Below are 26411 nucleotides of genomic sequence, written 5' to 3' on the forward strand. Positions count from 1 at the left end.
TGAGGTCATCAGTCGCCTAGAACTTAGAACTAATTAAACCTAACTAACCTAAGGACATCACACACATCCATGCGCGAGGCAGGATTCGAACCTGCGACCGTAGCGGTAGCCCGGTTCCAGACTGTAGCGCCTAGAGCCGCACGGCCACTCCGGCCGGCAGGTTACAGACCGTGCACACGCGGTAAGTGAAATGGATTAACTGTTCATGAAGGACGTTTTTAACATTCGTCTAATTCGTACCCATGTTAGCGCAACTGCACGATTGCTGAGAGCGATTACGCCTTGTACCGATTTTAAAAATGCTCACACATAATTGTGACATTACAGAAAATTTGAATGTTTTGGTTTCATGTGCAATCTCCCATGGTTTGTCGGTTTACGTGATTTTCATCCTATATATGCACACTGTGCTCTGGTATCATGGAAGGTACACGAACAGTTGTAAAAGAAAGTTAAAAAGAATTCTCGAAATCCCCCTTCCCTTCATAAATAGATAACGAATTTAAAGCCCCCTAGGGACTTCGATGATGACGATACCAAATTTAAATCCTCGCAAAGGACCCAACAGAAAGTTGAAGACTAAATTTAAAAACAAATTGTGTCGGCGAAACAACTGAACATGCACATACAGAGACTAAAGTCATTCAAAAATTCCACAGTATGGTTTGATAACATGTCATGGGTTCATAATGACGGTTGAACGAGCAAAATTCATCGAGAATTCCCGGAGAAGCAAGTGATTTCTCAGACATTCCAGGACTGAAAAGTTTTGGAGTCGCTGACATACGGTGGCGAGCGGAACGCCGAATGTATCAGCACGCCATCAGGAAGTAGGTCAAGGCAGGAGGCTTGAAGGATGGGCTATGTATCATCAGCGAGGCAACAGTTCTGACTGTAGCAGAACATTTGAGTTTTGTGATTTCCGTGGACAGCGAACAAATCGCTCGGTAGGAAATTGTCTCGCAAAACAACTGCAATTTATGTATCGTATGGACGACATTTCTATACCGCCGGCTACAAGAGAGAAAAGATAGAACATGAATTTACAAGCTGCAGCAGAAACGAGTTTTCTTTGTTATCTTTTGTCGAGCGTCCTACTATTTGCAACAGTGTGTCATATTCAGCGTTTCAGAAATTAGTTTCAGATTTAGTACCTATTGTTGAATCCCCTTTTATTTCCTGTGTAAGCTCGTAACAACTGCAAGTAACCCTATACTGATCTGTCGGCACTGAGTAGTGCACTTCGCACTCTTCTCTAACGCGCGGCTCAACAGTTGAATGCGAAATGTGTCATCTGAAGCGCCAGAGACATAATACCGATGCAGACGCCGCTCGGTGCAATACTGTCGCTGATTTCTTCATTATTCTAAGTTTTGTATAATTGATAAGTGTAATAAGACTTAGAAGGAGGGATTCTGGCTTTATCGTACATAAAGGTAGACGTGTTCGACACTGGAGTATTAGTTGTTAATTGTCGTGCGCCATCTTAGGCACGGAAGAGTAATTTCATGTTTGAAATTGAATGGAACTGAAAGTTTGATGTCAGATATATGGAGAGCGCTGTGAGAAATTTACGTAATATGTGCATGAAATTGAGGTGTGTCTTCAAAATTAATTTTTGACTGACCAATATCGTTATAGAGTGGGGTTGCATACAATTCGGTTGCGTGGAAGGCTCTGCAATTTATAAACGGTCGTAATACTCCTTTTGTAATAAGTGGATAACTGAACTTGCAAATCTCGTTCATTTCGCTCCACGGACTCCGAATTTATATGCAACCAATCACGATTGTACTTACGTGAGCCCGTGATTTATATGCACGATGTAGAAACCATTCCTGTGTGTGTCATACTAAAGAATTTCAGGGGGCGTAGCAGTTTCCTGAGATCAACGTAAAATGTGACTGAACTTCATGAAGTAAGTGAAAACTGTGCGTATGGTGTGAGTGATCAAGAGTTAAAGCTATAACTACGGATTTTACAGTTAAATAATTATTTCGCTCAAGATTAAAGGTCCATAATTGTATGTTGATATCAATTCATAATTTTATCTTTGGACATTCAGTGTAATTATTCCTGACTTGTTTCAATGCTTGCTATCACTTAAAATGGGTCTAGTGAGGCAGGGGATACAGCCCGTCGGCTTTGACCAATGACGTCATACATTAGTCATAGATAGTAATGTCTTCACTTCGAGGCATAGATAGTAAAACAGTTCTGCGTTCCCGATAAGCTCTATCATTGTACATTAAAATAATTATTCGTAATGATATTGAGGTGATTTGGAGTATTAGTTTGTTATTGTAGAACAATTTTTAGTGTCTTATTTTCGTTTATAGGAATGGATTTGTCTGTTTGTGGGTATGTAATTTTCGTTACTGTCTGTCTAGGCGAGCTTCGGTTATTCCTCGATATTTCCGTGTCAAGTTCATAGCTACTTTAAACGTCAAATCTGTTAACTGGCTGTACTTGATAACTATTGATTTAATAGCTGAAATATCCAGCTACTTCGAGCTTCATAGTTTTCTCAGCATTAACTGGTGTGGTCTGTGTTAGTGTGCTGTGTAGCCCGAACTCATTATATTACACCACTTGCTGTCCATGCTACTTGGCATTACGCATCACATGTACTTTTTTATGGGTACAGAAAGTTCAGATGCCAAAGAGCAAACTAATAAATAAACAGCCACATACATCCACACGTATTTCAGTAAAGAGAGAGACGACGTACTGTCCATATGTACTGCTGTTTTACTGTACTTGTAGAATTAATATTTGCGAAGATCGTTCAATAAACAATGTCCCACAATATTTTACCCAGTACGTATTTGTTGTTAATAGATAGAATTTGGGGATAACATTACATGTACTACTTTTCGGCATAGTTTCCATCAGGTCTATTGCCTTTGGGTAGGATTGTGTAAGAGCATGTAGAGCTGTTGTAAAGGCTTCAGTTCTGTGCTCGTACCCCTGTTTTCACTAAATGAATTACGCTCGTATCATCTTCAAAGAGTGTCCCACGTAAAGAATACTTAATTGGCCCAGCCACAAGGAAGTCCGATGCCGCTAGGTATCTGCTGTAGGATTAATGGGGAACAATATCCAGCAAAATTTGGCGATGTGTTCCTGGTTTCTGAGGCTTGTATGTGGGTGGACATTGTCGTGCTTCAGTAAGATTTCGTTTTGATTCTTGTCAGACCGAACACATCGAATACGGTTCTTGTGTTCGTTCACAGTTTGGCAACACATACACAAGAACTATACCATCACTATCCTAAAAGGCTTTCATTATGACTTTGACATCAGAGGAAGTTGCCTTCAATCTCTTCATTTTTTCGGTGACTGCGGTTGATGCCACATGAGTGACTGCATTTTTGTTTCCTGCTCGAAGTGATGCACACAGGTTTCGACACCAATAACTATCCGTGCTAAAAATGCCTCTCCATTCGCCTCAAACCGCTCCACCAGTCCAGATGAAATGGCTTCTTTTTTTTAAATCTTGTGTCTAGCGTGAGCTTTTCTGGAACTCATCTTGGGCGCACCTCCAAATACCTAAGGGTTTCAGTGATTGGACACGCTCTTCTAATGCTCACCGATAACCGTAGTTTCATTAGCGGGTTGTGACTCTTCATTCTGCACGATTTAATGACAACCGCGCGATTCAACATGTCCGGAACAGTGGATGTGACTCGATGTCCCGAACGTGTCCTATCATGGAGCTCAATTTCTGCACTTCCTGACGCTTTAAATCTCTTTGCCCATGGCCCTACAACATTCCTATCACCTGGATAATTATCATACACTACTCACACGTTTATAGAGGTTCTCCACGGTTGTTGCAGAACCGTGAATGCCATTGCAGCACTTTGCTTCGAACGAATGCCCTGTGTAGATGCACTACGACTTTGGCTTCTGTCGGAATTGTTCGAAACTTCTCACGTGTAGAGGAAAAATTAAATTTGAATTTGAATTTCTTATAAAAGCTATATTAACGACTGTAAAAATAAATATGGATATTATCTATTGAATTATCCTAGTATAGCAGGAGAGATCCTGAAGCCGTTATCCAAATTTCTGCGACGTTTTAAGATAAGTTACAAGTATGGCGTTTGCTGTATGTACAAAATGAATGGAATGAAAACCGTGATTTTCGTTCGAACAGAGACCAAGAGATCAGAAGCTCTCATTAACGTTTGGATGACATGACATTGCGATAACATGAACGGCGTTAGGATGCAATGAAAATACTTTTTGCGTCCACAAGTTCAAAATGGTTGAAACTAAAAAAATTAGAAGCTATAAGTTCCTGCATATTTTGTCTCAAATAAACACTTTTACCAGAAAAAAATTATGTAAGACAATTTATTCATGGAATATTTTGTACGAGGCCGTACCGAAAAGTAATGCATCTGAAGTTTTGTGCGAAATCATTTAAAGCTTTTTACGTAAAACAAACGTTATTAACATTCTACATCTTTATTCTTCACGTCCACATACTTATTTCTCAAAGTAGTGGAACTGGCGACGAACACATTGGTCGTAACGAGAAACCAATTTGTTGATACCGTCACTGTAAAATGTTTGACTTCATTGACGGTGCATAGCCTCACTTCCGACAGCACCACCTGATCACTATCAAATGAATTCCTCGAAGGTCTCCTTTGAGTTCTGGAAGCAGATGAAAATGGTATGAGACCAAGTCGGGACTGTGTGGACGATGATGGATGACAGAGAACCCAGGAGGCGAATTATTGCACTTGTCGCAGCGCTCGTGTGTGTTCTGGCATTGTGCCCAAGGAGATGATGCTCCATATGTGGGCGAACTTTTCCAATTCGAAACTCGATTACAGCGCGCTGTTTCTCATGTACCGACGTAGTTACGTTATACGTCACCATGTCACAGGCTACAATTCGGAGTTCTTAAAAGGCAGAGAGATGCAGATATGTAGACGTGAAGAGTAAGGATGTAGAATGTTAATTAAGTTTGATTTGTTTAAAAATCATTAAGAGCTTTCGCATAAAAAATTCTAAAGCATTACTTTCTAGCCCTCCCTTGTGCAAAATATTCCCCGAGTAAATTTTCTTACTTTTTTGTGGTAAAGATGTTTATTTGAGTCAAAAACCGACGCAAATTACTCACCAGTATGTTTTCCTCTAACATCTGGTTTTTCCTCCCAGTGATAGCGTTCATGACTCAGTATTTGAATAAATGTGTTGGTTTGAATTTAAGAAAAAAACACAGGCATCTTCTTATCGAACGAGTTTCCACGAAGAGATATGGTGAAAGAGAGGAAATGGGTAAGTAAGCGTGCTTAGTAACGATAGAATACGGAACAGCACGAGCGAAGACACCACATGCTGTACCTTACGCTTCTGCGCGTAGACATAGGTGCCGATGGTTTAAAATATTTGGCACAGCCGTTATTATTTACTTGTACGGCATGCACTAATATGATTCAAAACCAATTAAAACTTACTACAGGCCAAAATCCATTATCAATATGTTGACATTCATACCTCGGAGAGCCATCTGATGCAAATTTTGTCAGATCATTGTTACGACGATCTTGCTGATTGAAATACCGTCCAGTTAGCGCAAAACTGTGTGTGATACAGAATATAATTATTACTGAGTCTCGTTTCCAACAACTTTCCGAGAAGCATAAGGGTTCAATTTGCTGAGATCAAACTTTCCCATAACTGTTTCTCTAAACATCTAGGTGACACCCACTATCGGACACTATCATTTAGGAAACATTACTTTTATGTATTTATTTTCTGACACAGACTTTTGATTTACTTTCCAGGTACTGAATCAGGTTGTTATACAAGTTTTTATAATTTCTAACTGGCAGATCATTCTGTGCTCTATATGTCGAGGACAATATCCAAATTGTGCAAGTGAATCTAACTACCTAATTTATCCTAATACGTTAGTGCATTAGTGCAATGCTGGCTACTAAAACCGCAGCATCAGAAAGGATAGCAAATAATCAAAATTTTATATCGTACACATATGGTATAGTAGGAAGAATACAGGATTAAATTTGTAGGTGATTCGAGGATAGACAGCGCGTTAACACATGGAGCTGCTCTGTCTTTGAAAAGTAATAGTTCTAACACATGCCGGGCGTCGAATCCAGCCGAATTTCGATGACAGACTTAGGTAAGTTGTTCCATGCTGCTTCAACTTCAAAGTTGTCTCTTATAATTGCATAACTTCCAACTTCCAATTTGTTCTACGTCGATTATCCGCAAGCAATTTTTATTCTTACCCCAAAGCCGTTGATCGATTTTGCTTATGGCGTCTTCTGCGCTGATGTATGTGCTAAGTTTCTTTAGCACGTGAGTAGTCTAGCCAATGACATGCTTACGCACAGTAGTTTGCCACGCTTTGCAAGTTTCGAAGGTGAATAGTAATGGTGTCTTCTACCTATTCCGTTCGCGACTAAACAGAGACAAGTTAAACTTTCTTATGGTATGAAATAGTGTGCTACTGCAAGTGACGGTATGTAGGCCTAGGCATACTGAGGAATAAACGCTCTAAGACTCACTGTGATGTGTGTGAAAAGCAGTATCGATATTGCAAGATAATCCGTGGATTTAGAACAATGAAACAATAGAAATTGAATTTCAGAATTATCTTACTTTTGTTCAGATCCTCATACGCATCACGAAGGTATTATCCAAATGGGACAGAAATTGGTAGATGTGATACACATATACAGTCAAACAAATGATTACAACTTAAGAAAGATTGGACGATTTATTTAAGACAAAGAGCTCTACAAACTGCGTAAGTTAATAAGGCGCAGGTCCAGCGCTGACCTTTATGCAAGAAGTCATTCGGCTTGGCACTGATTGACAGAGTTGTTGAATGTCCTTCTGGGGGATTTCGTGCCAATAATGTACAGGTAGCGCATTAAATCACCAAAATACTGAGCTAGCTGTCAGGCTCAACCCATAATGCTACAAACTTTTTCATCTGGTGAGAGAACCTGCGACAAGGTGGGATTTGGAAAGCTCGAAGACAAGCAGTAGAAACGCCTATCGGGTGCGGGCGGCCATTATCTTGCTGAAATGTAAGCCTATGATGGCTTCCCATGAGTGCCAACAAAACGGGATGTAAATATGGCTGACGTACTGCTGTAATGTAAGTGTGCCGCAAATGACAACCGAAGGAGTCCTGTAATGAACAGAAATGTCCGCCCCCGGTAGCCGAATGGTCAGCGTGACGGATTGTAAATCCTCTGGGCCCGGGTTCGATTCTCGGCTGGCTCGGGGAATTTTCTCCGCCGAGAGACTGGGTGTTGTACTGTCATCATCATCCTATCATCCTCATCGACTGCAGGTCTCCGAAGTGGCGTCAACTTGAAAGACCGGCACCCGGCAAACGGTCTGTCCGAGGGGGGGGCCCTAGCCATACGATTAAAAAAAAAAAAAAATTAAATGAACAGAAATGTCACCCCAGACTATCACTCCTGATTGTAGGGCTGTATGGCGGGCGAGTCTGGTTGTCCAACCATTGCTGTGCGGTGTATTGGTCCTCTGGGAACGAGAAATATTTATTTATGAGTTGAATGACATGTTCAAACGAACTGTTATTTTGTGTGCAAAAGAATACGACTGTTAATTATCTCACTGTGATGTATGTGAAAAGCAGTATCGATATTGCAAGATAATCCGCGGATTTAGAACAATGAAACAATAGAAATTGATTTTCAGAATTATCTTACTTTTGTTCAGATCCTCATACGAGAAAGCCGTGGGTGGAGACGTATGTATCTTGTAACGCACTTCCGGTAAATATATGCTGTTATTTATAACAAAACCACTTATTTCAGTAGCGGTAGCATCCTACACGTGTGAAAATCTAATTGTACGTTTTTTTCCCAGAGGTTAATAACGTGCGGTACAGCGCGAATTGTAATTTGTATTGTAGGCCGCCATTTGCAAGACACCAGATTCTTGTTCAAATTAATTCAACACTAAGTGGCGTAAAGAAAACTGGATATGATTTACAATTAATTCTTGAGTAAACATACTGAAGTTATTAATTTCATTCATTTTGCAAAGAGTCGTATCGACATTACAGATTCTTGTGGCTGCCGCTTCACGGATATATTTTGATCAAGTGACGAGATTTTCACAGTTAAGAAAGTTAGCAGATTTGAATTAAAAATAAGTGTACGATGCAAAAGGTGTTTCTCCACGCGAATCCACGAAACAATGTGGTTTATTTATCGGGCGTTTGAATATACGTAGAAAGACTTAACAATATCAAAAATAACAATACTCGCCCGTGATAATAAGTTGTACTGAATATGTTGTGTGTAGCATTACGTGATCTTACGATGTATTCTTAACAGCACAAGTATACACACACTCACATACAACACACAAAAAAACACTACAACGTGTCGTCGCCAGACGCGTCTTCGCTGCCTTTGGGCCTCAATTCGAAGCGGGGCTCGTCATTGAAGACAAATCTACTCCATTTATATATGAATATGGTATTTGTTGTTTCCGATCTGTACGTATCACCTGAGAACAAGTAACCTGTTCAAATGGTTCTGAGCACTATGGGACTTAACATCTGAGTTCAGTCTCCTAGAACTTAGAACTACTTAAATCTAACTAACCTAAGGACATCACACACATCCATGCCCGAGGCAGGATTCGAACTTGCTACCGTAGCGGTCTGCCATGTAAGTAGGAGATCCCGGGTTCGTGTACGTGTCGGGGCACACATTTTCAACTGTCCCCGTTGACGTATATCAACGCCTGTATGCAGCTAGGTGTATGCATTTCATTGCAATTTAATTCTACTCCAGTCAATGAGACTCCAGGCCGAAGACGTGCGTGGAGACGCCCCGGATAGCGGAGGGACACCAACCTGACTGTCAACCTTTATATGGACCTACCAATCAGTGATGATCTGGGATGCCATTACTTTTCATAGTAGGACCCCCTTGGCTGTCATCCATAGTAACTTTACAGCACAGCGGTACGTCGACGATATTCTACACCCCGTTTTGTTGCTCCTCATAGCAAGCCATTCTGGGCTTACATTTCCGCAAGATAATGCCCGCTTGCATACGACGAGAGTTTCTACTGCTTGTCTTCGCTGTTGCCAAATCCTACCCTGGCTAGCGAGTTCACCGGATGTGTCCCCGACTGAGAACGTGTGGCGTATCACGGCAAGGTCCTACAACAAGCCCGGGATCTAGTCGATCTAACGCGCCAATTGGACAGAATTTGTCACAATATCTCTCAGGACCACATCCATCAACGCCTATCAATCATTGCCAAGCCGAATAACTGAATGCATAAGGGCCAGGCCAGACATGGGCCAATTCGTTATTCACTTGCTCAATTTCTGAAGCTTTCTCTTTAACAAGTCATCCCGCTTTTCTGAAATTCAAATGTTTGTTTGTTTGTACATGTACATCACATCTACCGATTTCCGTCCCATTCGGATAAGTGCGTGGGTTTGTATTTATATTTTATTTTAACAAACTTCCTCTCATAGAACGAATCTGAAAAAGGTAACATTTTTGCATTACCTAATGCATTACCTAATCTAAATTTATCTGGCTCAAATAATGAAAGCTGCGGCAGAGTGGCTCTCTTTAGAACGATTCAGTGGAACAGTTTCCGTTCTGTTTATGAACTGTATTTTTCTCGTGATCAACTATTTAGCAAGTTAGTACTTCATTCACCAGATATGTTGTATCTTACATGATTTTTCAAAGTACGTTGATGAAATTATCTTTTTACTGGCTAAAACGGAACATGTTTCATAAAACTTTAATCGATGTGGGATGTTTAAACTTTTGTATGTTTGAGACACAATAATAATCCGAAGTTAATGCAAATCTTATACATGTATTTCGAAACGTACCACTCATTTTTAGTGGAAGTAACTAAACTAAATATTTTAGTGGATAATTCAACTAATGTTTCACTCAACATTACTCTTTCTCGTAACGAATATTCAGAAATAAACCATTTGTATCTTTCAGGTCGCAGAAGGTAAGTTTGTCTCGAAATCTTCGAGAAGGTAGCTGTATTATTCTGATTTGAAGTTTTGTTATACGATGATATTACCTGCTCGCCACGACGAAGTGCATAACTTTCTATATGAATTCACAGGCTTGGATCTGTACCTTGCTAATTAGAGAAAAACTGTATGTTGTTATAATGATTGATTTGATTTCACTAAAGGGAAAGTTAACTAGTGGGCAGTATTAAGTGTATGCATCCACTGAATCATAACTGAAAGTAGTCAGACAGCATCATATTAATTGGGATTCAGTTAATTTTGTACGAATGGCAACCTTCTGGGAATTATTCACCACCAATTGTGGCACCTTTAGAATACAAGCAAAGGCATTCACTATACAGACGCCGTACAAACTCTATGCAAATGTTCATCAATCGCACCATCTAGCAAATTGTGAAATTCCAGGCTCTGCGACAGATGTTTTTAATAGGCGAGAGGTCTGGAGAACGTGCTGGCTACAGCCACCTCCAATCATCCATTTTATTGGGGTGGGTCACTGCAGCACGGATAACACGCGATTTTGCGTGGTTGTTGTGGTCTTCAGTCCGAAGACTGGTCTGATACAGTTTTTCTCATCGAACTATCCTCTTTAATCCTCTTCATCCCTGCGTAATTGCTTCAGCTTACATGAACTGGCGTATTAGTGAAGCAATGTGTGCGTTGGCTAACATCTTGTGTTGCTGCAAAAACAGTTTATAGCCACTAATGGATCGGTATTTTTTTAAAAAAAGCATCCTCATTTTAAATCATTAACTATAGTGCCCCCCCTCCCCCGTGAAACATAGACCATGCCGTTGGTGGGGAGGCTATACAGATAGCCGTACCGTAGGTGCAACCACAACGGAGGGGTATCTGTTCAGAGGCCAGACAAACGCGTGGTTCCTGAAGAGGGGCAGCAGCCTTTTGAGTAGTTGCAGGGGCAACAGTCTGGATGATTGACTGATCTGGCATTGTAACACTAACCAAAACGGCCTTGCTGTGCTGGTACTGCGAACGGCTGAAAGCAAGGGGAAACTACAGCCGTAATTTTTCGCGAGGGCATGCAGCTTTACTGTATGGTTAAATGATGATGGCGTCCTCTTGGGTAAAATATTCCTGAGGTAAAATAGTCCCCCATTCGAATCTCCGGGCGGCGACTACTCAAGAGGACGTCGTTATCAGGAGAAAGAAAACTGGCGTTCTACGGATCGGAGCGTGGAATGTCAGGTCCCTTAATCGGGCAGGTAGTTTAGAAATTCAAAAAGGGAAATGGATAGGTTAAAGTTAGATATAGTGGGAATTAGTGAAGTTCGGTGGCAGGAGGAACAAGACTTTTGGTCAGGCTAATACAGGATCATAAATACAAAATCAAATAGGGGTAATGCAGGAGTAGCTTTAATAATGAATAGGAGAATAGGAGTGCGGGTAAGCTACTACAAACAGCATAGTGAACGCATTATTGTGGCCAAGATAGACACGAAGCGCACGCCTACTACAGTAGTACAAGTTTATATGCCAACAGGGTCTGCAGATGGTGAAGAAACTGATGACATGTATGATGAGATGAAGGAAATTATTCAGGTAGTGAAGGGAGACGAAAATTTAATAGTCATGGGTGACTGGAATTCGGTAGTAGGAAACGGGAGAGAAGGAAACATAGTGGGTGAATATGGATTGGGAGAGAGAAATGAAAGAGGAAGCCGCCTGGTAGAATTTTGCACAGAGCATAACTTAATCATAGCTAACACTTGGTTCAAGAATCATAAAAGAAGGCTGTATACATGGAAGAAGCCTGGAGATACTGACAGGTTTCAGATAGATTATGCAATGGTAAGACAGAGATTTAGGAACCAGGTTTTAAATTGTAAGACATTTCCAGGGGCAGATGTGGACTCTGACCACAATCTATTGGTTATGAACTGTAGATTAAAACTGAAGAAACTGCAAAAACATGGGAACTTAAGGAGATGGGACCTGGATAACCTGACAAATCCAGAGGTTATACAGAGTTTCAGGGAGAGCATAACGGAACAGTTAACAGGAATGGGGGAAAGAAATACAGTAGAAGAAGAATGGGTAGCTTTGAGGGATGAAGTAGTGAAGGCAGCAGAGGATCAAGTAGGTAAAAAGACAAGGGCTAGTAGAACTCCTTGGGTAACAGCAGAAATATTGAATTTAATTAATGAAAGGAGAAAATATAAAAATGCAGTAAATGAAGCAGCCAAAATGGAATACAAACGTCTCAAAAATGAGATTGACAGGAAGTGCAAAATGGCTAAGCAGGGATGGCTAGAGGACAAATGTAAGGATGTAGAGGCTTATCTCACTAGGGGTAAGATAGATACTGCCTACAGGAAAATTAAAGAGACCTTTGGAGAAAAGAGATCCACTTGTATGAATATCAAGAGCTCAGATGGAAACCCAGTTCTAAGCAAAGACGGCAAAGCAGGAAGGTGGAAGCAGTATATAGACGGTCTATACAAGGGCGATGTACTTGAGGACAATATTATGGAAATGGAAGAGGATGTAGTAGATGAAGATGAAATGGGAGATACGATACTGCGTGAAGAGTTTGACAGAGCACTGAAAGATCTGAGTCGAAACAAGGCCCCGGGAGTAGACAACATTCCATTAGAACTACTGACGGCCTTGGAAGAGCCAGTCCTGACAAAACTCTACCATCTGGTGAGCAAGATGTATGAGACAGGCGAAATACCCTCAGACTTCAAGAAGAATATAATAATTCCAATCCCAAAGAAACCAGGTGTTGACAGATGTGAAAATTACTGAACGATCAGTTTAATAAGCCACAGCTGCAAAATATTAACGCGAATTCTTTACAGACGAATGGAGAAACTAGTAGAAGCCGACCTCGGGGAAGATCAGTTTGGATTCCGAAGAAATATTGGAACACGTGAGGCAATACTGACCCTACGACTTATATTAGAAGCTAGATTAAGGAAAGGCAAACCTACGTTTCTAGCAGTTGTAGACTTACAGAAAGCGTTTGACAATGTTGACTGGAATACTCTCATTCAAATTCTGAAGGTGTCAGGGGTAAAATACAGGGAGCGAAAGGCTATTTACAATTTGTACAGAAACCAGATGGCAGAGTCGAGGGACATGAAAGGGAAGCAGTGGTTGGGAAGGGAATGAGACAGGATTGTAGCCTATCCCCGATGTTTTTCAATCTTTATATTGAGAAAGCAGTGAAGGAAACAAAAGAAAAATTTGGAGTAGATATTAAAATCCATGGAGAAGTAATAAAAACTTTGAGGTTTGCTGATGACATTGTAATTCTGTCAGAGACAGCATAGGACTTGGAATAGCAGTTGAACGGAATGGATAGTGTCTTGAAAGGAGGTTATAAGATGAACATCAACAGAAGCAAAACGAGGATAATGGAATGTAGTCGAATTAAGTCGGGTGATGCTGAGGGGTATAGATTAGGAAAAGAGACACTTAAAATAGTAAAGGAGTTTTGCTATTTGGGGAGCAAAATAACTGATGATGGTCGAAGTAGAGAGGATATAAAATGTAGACTGGCAATTGCAAGGAAAGCGTTTCTGAAGAAGAGAAATTTGTTAACATCGGGTATTGATTTAAGTGTTAGGAAGTCGTTTCTGAAAGTATTTGTATGGAGTGTGGCCATGTATTGAAGTGAAACATGGACGATAAATAGTTTAGACAAGAAGAGAATAGAAGCTTTCGAAATGTGGTGCTACAGAAGAATGCTGAAGATTAGATGGGTAGATCACATAACTAATGAGGAGGTACTGAATAGGATTGGGGAGAAGAGAAGTTTGTTACACAACTTGACTAGAAGAAGGGATCGGTTGGTAGGACATGTTCTGAGGCATCAAGGGATCACCAATTTAGTATTGGAGGGCAGCGGGGAGGGTAAAAATCGTAGAGGGAGACCAAGAGATGAATACACTAAGCAGATTCAAGAGGATGTAGGTTGCAGTAGGTACTGGGAGATGAAGAAGCTTGCACAGCATAAAGTAGCATGGAGAGCTGCATCAAATCAGTCCCAGGACTGAAGAATTTCATCATCTCACTGGAGTCTTCAGATACGCAATTCACCTCCCTGAAGTGATGCGTTATGTTCCCAAACTGAGAAAAACTGCAAAAATTGGCTGTACTACATGGCTCAGCAGAGTGCACACTTATATTTAACTGCTTTATACTGCTGAAGTGAGTTAATTTTTCCACGCCTCGATGTAACTACTAAATGAAGAAATTCCTTACATGAAAATATCTGTTCTTTACAGTCACTTTTTATACACACACTTGCTACCAAGTGCGTCTAAGCATACAGCGCTAGGGAAGAAAGATGAAAATGTTCACAGTTTCTACTAATCCTTTCATACTGGGAACAATCTTTCTGAAACTTCCTGGCAGATTAAAACTGTGTGCCCGACCGAGACTCGAGCTCGGGACACACAGTTTTAATCTGCCAGGAAGTTTCATATCAGCGCACACTCCGCTGCAGAGTGAAAATCTCATTCTGGGAACAACCATTCTGTCTCTAGCGGATTTAAGTCAGATCTTTTACTGAAAGAACAAAACTTTTTCACCTTGTAGACGTGACATATTTTCCCATGAGCAACGAATATTTTCTTTTATGATCAAAAGAGACTTCCAAAGTGTGTAAGCTTGCACTATTCATAGCTCTGGAAATATCTTCTTTTTTTTATCTTGCTACATCCTCTCGGCGCTTTATTCGTTATCCGTTCTCTTCCTAGCCTCTACCTGTAATTATGTAAGTTATTATTTTGGAGAAAAAAAAGTATGATCAAATAGATTGTGTTATGCTTATTTAATTCTCTGACACTAATGATATATTTGCATTTTAATAGCTCACACTCTGGAAGTGTTGGAGAGTTTGTTTCATAACTAGATCTAGCTGGCCTCGACGTAATCTCTTTAGCCGCCAACACGGCTACCTAAGTGAGATAAGTACTAATGGCACTAGCCGGCCGAAGTGGCCGTGCGGTTAAAGGCGCTGCAGTCTGGAACCGCAAGACCGCTACGGTCGCAGGTTCGAATCCTGCCTCGGGCATGGATGTTTGTGATGTCCTTAGGTTAGTTAGGTTTAACTAGTTCTAAGTTCTAGGGGACTAATGACCTCAGCAGTTGAGTCCCATAGTGCTCAGAGCCATTTGAACCATTTTTTTTTACTAATGGCACTAAATATATCGAACCTGCTTTTTGTTCTCTTAATCACGAAGTACGATGCGGCAGTGTTAACAAGATTGGCGCCTCTGAAATATTTGAAATTCATGCTTACAGAATAATTGACCATGCCAGCTACTTCTGAACGCAATATTTTGTGTTTCTCATTTAACACTTGCTCTGGTTTGTCAGCGTAACACTTTGTTACAACCGCTTAATGAACAGTTAAAGAAACAAAAACAAAAAAAAACAGACAGTGTTTAATAGTTTCAAATGCTCGCTGTTTCCCTAACAAATCCGAAATTTTCATAGCTGTCATCAACGAACGATCATAAACCTAGACGTGCTGGCTCGTATCAATAGTGGTTGCCCACTATTATCTGTGGTAGTTATCCAGCAACCGGTTCGGCAGAGTCCTATTAGACGGCGAGACACACAATCACACAGGCTGGGATTCATTCCGTTTTAGCAATCAGACTCGAGCGGATGGGCAACGCAGCGCCCGCCGAGGGCCTTGAGTCTGGACACTGTATTCTCGCAAGAGGAAGCGCAAACGCTGGCAGGACTCTGTTCTGCGAAAATATGTGGTAACAAGAGAGCTCCGATTACTGGCAGGCAGGGGCTGAACGAACCGAGGAACTTGCTGCTCCTGACTCCATTGTATGTGTAAGTTGCCATCACCTAGGGAACTAAACTTGGTGATCACGTATTCGAACATTTGATTCTGATGTTTCTGCATTCTGCGAACCGTGCCTGTTAACACTCATCCTGGCCTTTTTTGTATCAGCTGTCAAGCTTTGTCAATTGCTCCAACCATTGTTGTTAGTATTGTGTTAGGTGTATCGCACTGCCCTGCTTCTATAATAGTACAGGCTTGTGAGAACTTGGATTGATTGGAGCTTTACAAACAGACTAACTTTAACGCACGTTTTCCTAAGTCTAAAACTGTCTCATTAATTTTACTGGTTGTTTCGGATGGGTTAATCATCCTTTTGATAGTATTAGTTTTGGTAAGGAAGTTTTCTTAATTTTTAGGAATTTCTGGTGCCTAGGACTTCATGAAGTTCTAGCCCTGTCTATTTTGTGTAAATTCTTATGCCTAGGTTTTAATGATTTTTTTGTTACCGTATGACCAGTTGCAGTCGCAACTTAGCCAGGGAGTCGGGCAGCATGCACATCCAGTACTGTTGGCTGGGGCCGGTTCCCGGTTATATGGCCAATCCCTCCTATTGTAAATGTATTTGGTGTCTTCCCTTCGGGAACTGTTAGCCGTTCTTATTTGATTAATGCAATAATGATTAATAGTAGAGGCTCATGGACTTGGATTAATTGGTGCTTGACAAACAGACTAACTTTCCCTCACGTTTTCCCAAATCTGAACAAAAACGATTACGATTGCTTTTGGGGGAAGATGTTATTTTTTGGTCTGGAAACTTCTGCTCCCACCTACTCACTCCTTACCATCCAGTGGTAGCAGAGCATGGTTCTCTGCATGCAGGCCAGATGCTACTGCTTATATTGCAGACGTCCCTTCTTAGGATGAATCCTTTCTCCAATGAGTTTTAATAACATTAACTTTTACTTTGAGTGCAATACTAAAGTTAGAGAAGGAAATTCTGCGGACAGGGGACACAATTTTACTTGTTTTTTATATTATTTCCCCAAAAGTAATGGAAGAGTTATTTGGAAGATACAAGGGGGCTATATTATAAGTCGAATTGTGCAGCATATGGATGTGGATTACCTTGAGATCAGGATTTTGTCCTCATATGGAATATTTCGTGATGTTCGCCAACCTGAAAAAAGATTAACACAATAATTCTGTCCCAAAGATTAAATAATGAAACAGATTAGGAAACTTTCGATATTTTAAGCTGTTTCGTTAAGTAATCACAAATATCTTACTTCGTAGCTACCTAAGGATTTTATGTAAAATAATAGGGTTTAGATTGGTAGCATCAGCTCCTTCGTTTACTTGTTTGGGTTGCACTGATATGCTAATCAGTTGTTATTCGGACAATGGAGTTTAATGAAATGAGCATCAGTTTGATCGCACTGAGAGCGCCTTATGTTTATGTTACCTACTTGCAAAGACGCTTGTCATCCTTCTATTATGACCAGTTGTCGAGTGTGTCAACATACCTACTTTTCACACCCATGTAGTTTTCTACGTACGGGTAAAGGTAGTCATCAATGAGTAAAGACTAACCGACTGCCGAGAACTTTGTATGCTGAGGGCATCAAATGTTCATTACGCATAGCTTTTGCATAGTTTAGGGTTATAGCACACGTGGCTCATTGAGTTGATGAGTAATTGTCGGGATTACAGGGACTAGTTTGTTATCTTTATATGCAGAGACTTTGTAGCACCCGATGCTTTCAGTATTATTGTTATTATCCACGCTTTAGCATTCAAACTTAATTAGCAAATTTTGAGAAGATAGCCCTGTGGATACTAAATGGTTGTATCCACGTACCATTAGGGCAATAGTTTCTTTTTTCAGTATTGCTCAAATCAATTTCTTACTCAAAGAAAAGAAGTAGGAAGTTTTCGTGTCTAATGTCCACCGATGGAGATTTAATGAGAGACAAAATTCGCGCTGGAGAAGGAAGGCGTAAGAGTGTTATTCCGAAAGAACCATCCTTGCGTTTGTCTTAATCTATTTATAGAAACAAACGAAAAGATAGATTTTGATGGTCGAAAAGGGACATCAACTGCGGTCAATCTTAATGTGAGTCCCGTGTAATATCACAACGCCGCGATGCTCGAACTAGAATAAATAATGAGACAATGTTATCGTTAACTGCGGTTTCAGATGGTAATGGCAACGGCATCGCAGTCAAACAGTTTGGCAGCCAGACGGTCCTTTCCAGACACCACGTTGACGGCGAAATTAAAAACGTCACCATATCACGGTGCGTCGATATGACATAAGAAAGTGCGAAAATATCGTAAAAGCCCAGGCTGATATAGAGTCGATTTCTGTGCCGATTTTGTGGAACAGACACAAAGCAGAGGTATTAATTTACAGCTATTGTAAGAAGTTTATTTTCCAATGTCTCTTTCTTTAGATATGCATACATCGCAAGAGCGATGCTTTCTAAAACCGTGTTTATTTGTGGACGCAAGCGTTTCCCTCTAAAGGAATTTTTTTATATTCGAACTGAGAATATGTTCAAGGATTCTGTAGCAAACTGATGTTAAAGATATTGGTGTGAAATTTTGCTGGTTCGTTCTTTTATCCTTCTTATGTACATGAGTGACCTGCGCTTTCTTCCAGTCTATTGAGACCCTTCTTCAGTTGGCGCTACGTTTGTTTATTGGTCGGTGTGGTGTCTTAACACACCACGCACCAGCAGGCAGCAATGCAGGCGTTGACAACCCAGTCCAGAGATGGTGTCCACATTCACGTCACTCACCCTTGGACGTTTGCTTTTCTTTGCTGGGCACAAGCAACCCCTCGTAAATAATTTGTTGTGACAGTGGCAGATGGCTTCTTACCGTACTTGGTTCTAAACATCCGCTGAACAGCTGTAGCACACTTGTTTTTGTTGAACTCCAACACACAGAAAGCTCGCTCCGCACCTGAACTCGCCATGTTTGCGACTAGCGCTAACTATCGGCAAATTACCAAACTAGGCTGTGGCGGTATACATGTAAAAAAGCTCTCAGGGTTTCTGTTCAAAATGACGTATGTATGACATCTATACAATGTTCGGTTCTTGTGCAATAAATAATTGAAAGTGTTCCCGGGCTTTAAGTACACCCTGTATTGCTGTGTGGACTTGTAATTATGGACGGACACTACGATTGAGACTAGTTTGTTATTTTGTGTGTCTGATCCAAATTCCTTACAGGCATGGCCTCTTTGTCACAAGACGGTTCTCTAAAGCGTGTTATTCCGTTCAGAGCGAGCAAATCCAACAGCAACTCCAAGCCATGATGCACCGAACACAACAGCAGACTCTATATGCAGCACAGCAGCCACAGCCGCATCCTCCATCAGCCACACTGCAGTTTCAACAAACAGCATGAGGACTGGTCGGAATACTTAGCTCAACTGATGAATCATATGGAGGCACACCAGCTGCAAGGTACAAACAGCGAACCATTTTTTTCTTTCCATAGTGGACACGGAAGTTTACAGGCTCATAGTGAAATTGTTTCCTGGCGAACAACCAGAACATTTAGAGTGTGAGACTTCACATAGCAAGTTAAATACTCGTACTTACTTTGATGAACAAACAGTCATGACTGCTGCGAGGTTCAAGTTTTTCCACCTTCAGCGGGCAGCAAACCAAACTTATAAATAATGGATCACTGAATTACTTTTTTTAACTGGGCTTTACAAATGTTTGTGTCGTTGAGGACAATCATTCAGCCGGCCGCCGTGGCCGAGCGGTTCTAGGCGCTTCAGTCCGGAAACGTGCTGCTGCTATGGTCGCAGGTTCGAATCCTGCCTCAGACATGGATGTGCGTGATGTCCTTAGGTTAGTTACGTTTAAGTAGTTCTAAGTCTAGGGGACTGATGACCTCATATGTTAAGTTCCATAGTGCTTAGAGCCATTTGAACCATTTGAACAATCATTCAGTGATGTCGTGTTGCGTGAAGCTATAAGTCACAATATTTCTGTTGCTATTTTGAAACAATGTGATCCTTCTTTAGATACTATGTTGTTGTTAACTGAGGCTCAGGGCACTTACGATTTAGCTAAGTGTGAGATGAAAATGTCGGATATTAACGAATTGCAAAGAAACAGTGTTAGTACTGCTGCAGAACGTAAAACAGTCCTTTGCCCGGCCGGCCTTGCGACACAGCGTGCTACGTCACATACAGAGACAAACAATACCATGCCGCGCCGACAGAACGCCAGTAGACAAATGGCTCTGAGCACTATGGGACTTAACTTCTGAGGTCATCAGTCCCCTAGAAATTAAAACTACTTAAACCTATCTAACGTAAGGACAGCACACACATCCATGCCCGAGGCAGGAATCGAACCTGCGACCGTAGCGGTCGCGCGGTTCCAGACTCTAGCGCCTAGAACCGCTCCGCCACTCCTGCCGGCCTGCCAGTAGATAGTCTTGCCCAAAGTGCTTTAGTCACCGTAAGCTGCTGAGTGCCCAAGTCGCGACGCTATTTGTTATTTTTGCAACACGAATGGTCATATTCAGTCAGAGTGCATGGAAAAGCCTCATGCACAGCTAACTCCCAAGCAACATGCCACTAAACCAGTTAAGACCATTAATGTTGTCATGGCACAGTTAGCCACAGAACAATGCGACCCGGTGGCAGCAGTAAATGTTGTGAAAGGTCGCCCAAGTACAAATCTTAGCAAATATCAGTCGGGTGATTTCCATACGCCAAACACGCCATGCCGACGCAAATACAGGTCCACTACTAAATCTTTGTCCACTTCAGCTGTCGCGCATTGTAGTAGGTCACAGCAACAGGCAGGAAGTGATAGTTTTGTCTTAGATGTGGAACGTTCTCGGGACAAGGTGTTTGTTGCTTGGACAGTAGCTAAGACAGACGTCAAATTACAACTGGACGCTGGTTCTTCAGTACACTTCTCAACAGACTTACTTTTTAACGGTTAGGTTCACCAATACTGAGTCCAGCTACGCATGTGTTCTCAGCTTATAACGGATAGGAAATTGCAGTTTTAGGGACTATCACAATGCCAGCTGCTTTTCAAGGTGTAACGAAGATACATCTACGTCTTCAAGGATACTCTGCAAGTCACGTTTAAGTACCTGACAGAGGGTTCATCGAACCACCTTCTCAATAATACTCTATTATTCTCTGTTACAAAAGATAGTTGTATTCAGGGTGCTTTCTGCGAAATCTTCTCAGAATATTTTTGGCTTGGATTCTTTTGACATTTTCGGATTGTCCACTCCTAAGTTTATGTTGCAAATGTCAACACATGTGCCCGCAGACAAGCTTTAAGCTCTGTATGACAAATGTAGTGAACTTTATAGTGACGGTCTCGGTTGTACGAACAATTTTCAGCTCATTTGTCACAAGACAACGAGCAATTAAAATTTTTGTCATGGTAGGCAAGTGTCCATTACCATTAGGGAACAGGTCGCTGAACAATTACGGCAATTGCAAGCTGATGGGGCCATCACGCCAATCAGTGCTAGTCAGTGGTTTTTCGCATTAGTCATCTTTCGCAAACCATCAGGATGTCTTCGACTGTGTGTTGAGTTTAAGTCCACTGTGAGTCCTCAGGTAGTGATAGACGTGTACCCTTTGCCTCGCCCTGAGGAACTAATGGACAGATTGGGCGAGGGTCCTTATTTTTCCAAGACAGGCTTGGCGGATGCTTACCTCCAGTTGTCTTTGGACGACTACTCAAAGATAATTTTGGTTATTAACGATCATCTCGGGTTATTCGAATCTCAACGCCTGCCCTTCGGTAGTGCCTCACCACCGGCGATTTTTCAACGCTTTTAGAACAACTGACTGTCAAGCTGCCTTCGCGTTCAAATTACCTAGATGCCGTTGTGTGCGGGCGTTCTGCAGAAGAATATTTGGCCAATATCGAGTGCCTTTTTCAAGTACTTTTATCGACAGGCCTCAAGTGTCGCAAAGACAAGTGCTCTTTTTTCCAAACGGAAACAGAGTACCTGGGACATGTCGTTAGTGTGCGGGTTATTCACCCCAACCACACTCATTTGCGAACAATCAAAGATTTTCCGGCTCCCAAAAATCTAAGGGAACTGCAAGCAGAGTTAGGCAAACTGAACTACTACTTCAACTTCATTCCCCACGCCTCTCCGAGCGCAGCTCCTCTTCACAAGTTACGACTAAGGGTGTTCCGTTTGCATGGACCAAAAAATCCCAGTTGGCGTTTGCTCGACTGAAACGGGCCCTGCTTAGTAACGCGTGCCTATACATTTTGATCCGGCTAAACCAGTTATGTTAGCAGTTGATGCTTTTTCCATTGGCCTAGGTCCATTCTGTCGCATCATGTCGGATCAATGGATCGTCCAACAGCACTTGCCTCCAAACGTCTGACAGGGACTCAGGTAAATTACAGTCAGATTGAAAAAGAAGCATTGGCTATCATTTATGGTGTAAAAGTTACATCATTACCTCCATGAAAGGAAGTTCTACTAGGTCACGGATCATAAGCCACTCACTTCACTCCTCCACGCAACCAATACTGTTCTGCCACACACCGTGCAGAAATTGCAACGATGGGCTAAATTGCTATCGAACGACAACTATGAAATCTTGTATCACCCTACAGATCTACATTCCAACATCCATGCGTTGTCAAGATTACCAATGGACTCCTCTGAAACCTCGTGTTGTCAGATAGATTCACTTGACTATTCCGCAGTTCATTATTTTCCCAGGGACTTTCGTCTTGTAGCACTGAAGAAAGCTGCGGATGCAGATTTACGCATTTGGTTAGGCCGAGAGCACGTCGATACTTTGCTCACTGTCAAGCTTTGTTAGCACGGAATGGTGTTTAACTTTTACTGACCGAGTGTGACCAGCCCCGAGTCATCATCCCAAGCACCCTTCACCAGGATGTTTTACGGTTGTTGCATCAGGGACACTGGGGTGTTGTGAGGACAAAGCAGCTTCCTTGACGTACTTTTTCTCCGCCAGACATGGACACCCACATTGAAGGCATGCCGTTATTCTGCGTCGATTGCATGCAGCGACAGACGGCTCCACTTCAACGCATTTCTGACTGGCCACACCTCAGCGGTCCATGGGAACGCATCCACATTGATTTTGCTGGACCTTTCTGGAACAAACGATGCTTTGTTGTAGTGGATGCCTTCAGTCGTTTTCCCATTGTAGTTCTGATGAACTCTGCGATGTCTGCCAGTAATATCAGAACACTTATTTCAATTGTTTGCTTCGAAGACTTGCCGGAAATGTTAGTGTCTGATAACGAACCGCAGAGGAATCCCAGAGGAATTTGAATAATTTTGCAAGGCCAACGGCTATGAACAGCCGCGCGGGACTAGCCGAGCGGTCTGAGGCGCTGCAGTCATGGACTGTGCGGCTGGTCCCGGCGGAGGTTCGAGTCCTCCCTCGGGCATGGGTGTGTGTGTTTGTCCTTAGGATAATTTAGGTTAAGTATTGTGTAAGCTTAGGGACTGATGACCTTAGCAGTTAAGTCCCATAAGATTTTACACGTATCTGAACATCTCATCTGGTTATGAACATATGACCACAACGCCGTTCCACCCGCAATCAAGTGGAGAAGCTGATCGTTTCATGCAAACATTCAAGGTGCAGATGAGTTCTGTGGAACTCGCTCAAGGGAGCAGGCCTTGCAACTATTCCTGTCAGCCTATCATGTGATGCCTCGAAATGGTCCTTCCTCGCCCAACTCCTGTACGGCCACTGACATTGCACCCTGCTTCATCTGCCGCACCCGCCAAAGAGGAGTACCAGTCAGTACAAAGATTCTAATTTTTCAAATCCAGCACACGGTACTCTTCAGTACCTTCCAGCATGGACTGCTATGGTAACAGGAGACCGTTGTGTCCTTGGACACAGCATGTTCTTGGTTTTTTCCCCTACAGGGTCGCTCTCAAAAGACACTGGAACCACCTTCTCCCTCTGAGACTCCGTGATCCTCCAGCTGCCTTTCATTTATAGATTCAGAACGCAGCCAAGACCCATGGTCGCGGCTGTCCAGCACAGACCAGATGGCATCTCAGCCCAAGGCGCTTCCCATGGAGGTGGACGCGCCCTTACCCCCGATGCCGTCATCATAGCAGCCCATGTCGCCGTCGGAGACGCCTCTGCGCTCTGTCGCCTTCCTCTTCGAGAGGGTCCTCCAGCGCTCGACTTTCCGGTCCTGGTTTGCGAAGTGTTCACGTGGGGTTCAGGGTGAATGCCGGGGCGTGGACGGGAGCTGGTCACCGATTTCAATTCCAGTTCCCGACCCACCTGTTGCGCCTGCACCAGACTTATCCTTCACAGTCGGTAGTCGGTTCACGCTGCAACCATGTGCGACCACAGCCAGGACATTTTGGGAAGGGGATGAGAGAAGTGTGTTGTTGCAGGCACAGCACACACCACCAGGCAACACCACAGGCGTCGATAGGCCGACAACCCGCTCTAGAGCTGGCGTGTAGCCCAGCGATTGCCACACCAAGAAGTCACAGCGGTAGCGCCGCCAGAGAAGTGATACGTGCTGGCACCACAGCAGAGAAGGCATTACAAAGCCAGCTCGACTACCGAGAAGACTGTCTTCTGTTTGTGTGCTTCGCTCTGCATAGTCTGCTTCTAGCGATTCCTCACCAGCCCCTCTTGAGTGAACACTCCAGTGGGACAAGAACTGTTTACTATCCAGACATAGCTTCTGGATCAGTAGTTCAACCTCAGTATCTGCTGCCTGAGCCGATTTGTACAAATTTGATTATTTGTCATTAAATGTGTGTGTGTTCTTGTCACTAATCATTATCGGTGTTTCAGTGTTCTCCTCGTTCTCGTCCCGTAGTGTTTCCCTCAGACCGCTATAAATTGTTGAGGGTGGCGACGAGTAAAATCTCATTCTACGGTTGTATCAAAAGTGCATGACAACAGTTGAATTCCAGGCTGCATGTGCACAACAGCAAAACTTCCAGAGCCTAGAGAAGACGGCTGGAATGGTCGTCCAAGTACTGTGCACGAAAATGGAAACAACAACTTGAGTAAACGCGCAGAAGCTGAGCATTGACTTGTGTGACAGTCTGAAGTGAGTGATGTGGTCACTAAACGAGAAGTACACTTTGAAGTCAAACCCTCTTGTTCTTTATACTAATCGAAATCACGCTCACTGTGGCAGCATGGCTTTAGTCCTCTTCCTGCAGCCGTTTGTATAGTAAGGTTGAACTGACGCTCCTGTTGAAAAAGATGATGATGATTTATGGCGGAGGGCGTTCAACAGCTAGGTCATCACCGCCCTTGCATTAATGTATTACCGAAGAAGGTTTTCATAATCTATGGAAGCAGGTTAATAAACTGGAAAACTACGTTTGATCCCACCACAGGAAACGTAAAGAAACCCCAAGAAGGGGAGGAACAGAAAATCCCGTATTACAACCCCAGAGAGACACAACTGGATAACCAAATAAAATCATGGAGAAAATACCAGTAAAGATGCTGTTAAAAAAGGGACAAATAAGTTTGGCTGAATGACGACTTAGAAATAATACGTGACCCAGCCACTCTGTGACACATTAAGATCGCACACCAAGTATTTTGGGAAGAATTCCGGATACCACACAAAATTTTATGACACGAACAGCACTCGCCTCGTTATCAGTTAAAATAGAGGTAAGATACTGTGGGAGACCCAGTTCAACCCTCATGTTGTCATATAAACCAGACTCAGTTAAAAGATGTCGTACTGACAGCTGTGTCCCGCACCCCTGACATACTGGGGGCTCCTACCGATGTAAGAGGAAACCATGTGTCAATGGAGAATGTCCCACTCTAATCTGAGTAAGAGCTACTTCTTCACACTGTCGCAAGCGGAAGCAGGTGATCCATAGTCGTACTGAAGTCTTGATGGAACGTAGTTTATTGCCCCTTACTTCCAGCCACTGGGACTCCCACCAACGTATGGTATCCTCGGTCACAAATGAAGTGACAGCCCACAGGGGGACTGCACAGCGCGCATGAGGAGGAAGGGAGAAAGCCTCCTTAGCAGCAGCATCAGCGAGTTCGTTTCCCTGGGTGGCTATATGCCCTGGAACCCAGCAAAAAATGATTTCCTTGTTTTGCCTGTGCAAGAGAAGGAGAGCATTCTGCACCTGTTGCACCATCCGATCTGCTGGGTACATCAGTCCAACAGCGAGAAGGGCACTTTGAGAATCAGAGCAGATGATACATTTTTTGTCACGACGACATCTCATCTGCTCCTATGCCCTCAGGATAGATCTGCGCAATGAACTGAAAACCGCTCATTAGTCTGATGATGTACTACATGTGTAGCGGAGATGGGTGTGAGTGTTAGGAAACGCTACACTTATCACGCATTTTGGAGGTTGGAGATGACGATAACAGGTATTCGTTGGTTGACCATAATCTCCAAGTTACACCACTGTTCTGGTCACATTTAAGAGTTGGAGATGGTTTTTAGTAACAATATTTACATCTCAGTGGCTTTAGGTATGCCTGCTTCCAAACATATTTGGATTCACAATCACTGTTGTAAC

At 42.5% G+C, this 26411-nt stretch overlaps 1 protein-coding gene across 1 annotated transcript in view; it reads right to left on the reverse strand.

The window, feature by feature from the left end:
- Positions 1–23920: 23920 nt before the first annotated feature.
- Positions 23921–26411, reverse strand: part of LOC126263464 (neurofilament medium polypeptide-like) — a 70293-nt gene continuing 67802 nt past the window's right edge. The window contains exon 4 of the mRNA XM_049960556.1: positions 23921–24064. Within this exon, the coding sequence (XP_049816513.1) occupies positions 23921–24064 (144 nt within the window). The remainder of the gene's footprint in view (positions 24065–26411) is intronic.

Source organism: Schistocerca nitens, chromosome 6, assembly GCF_023898315.1.
Source record: "Schistocerca nitens isolate TAMUIC-IGC-003100 chromosome 6, iqSchNite1.1, whole genome shotgun sequence".
Taxonomy (NCBI): Eukaryota; Metazoa; Arthropoda; class Insecta; order Orthoptera; family Acrididae; genus Schistocerca; species Schistocerca nitens.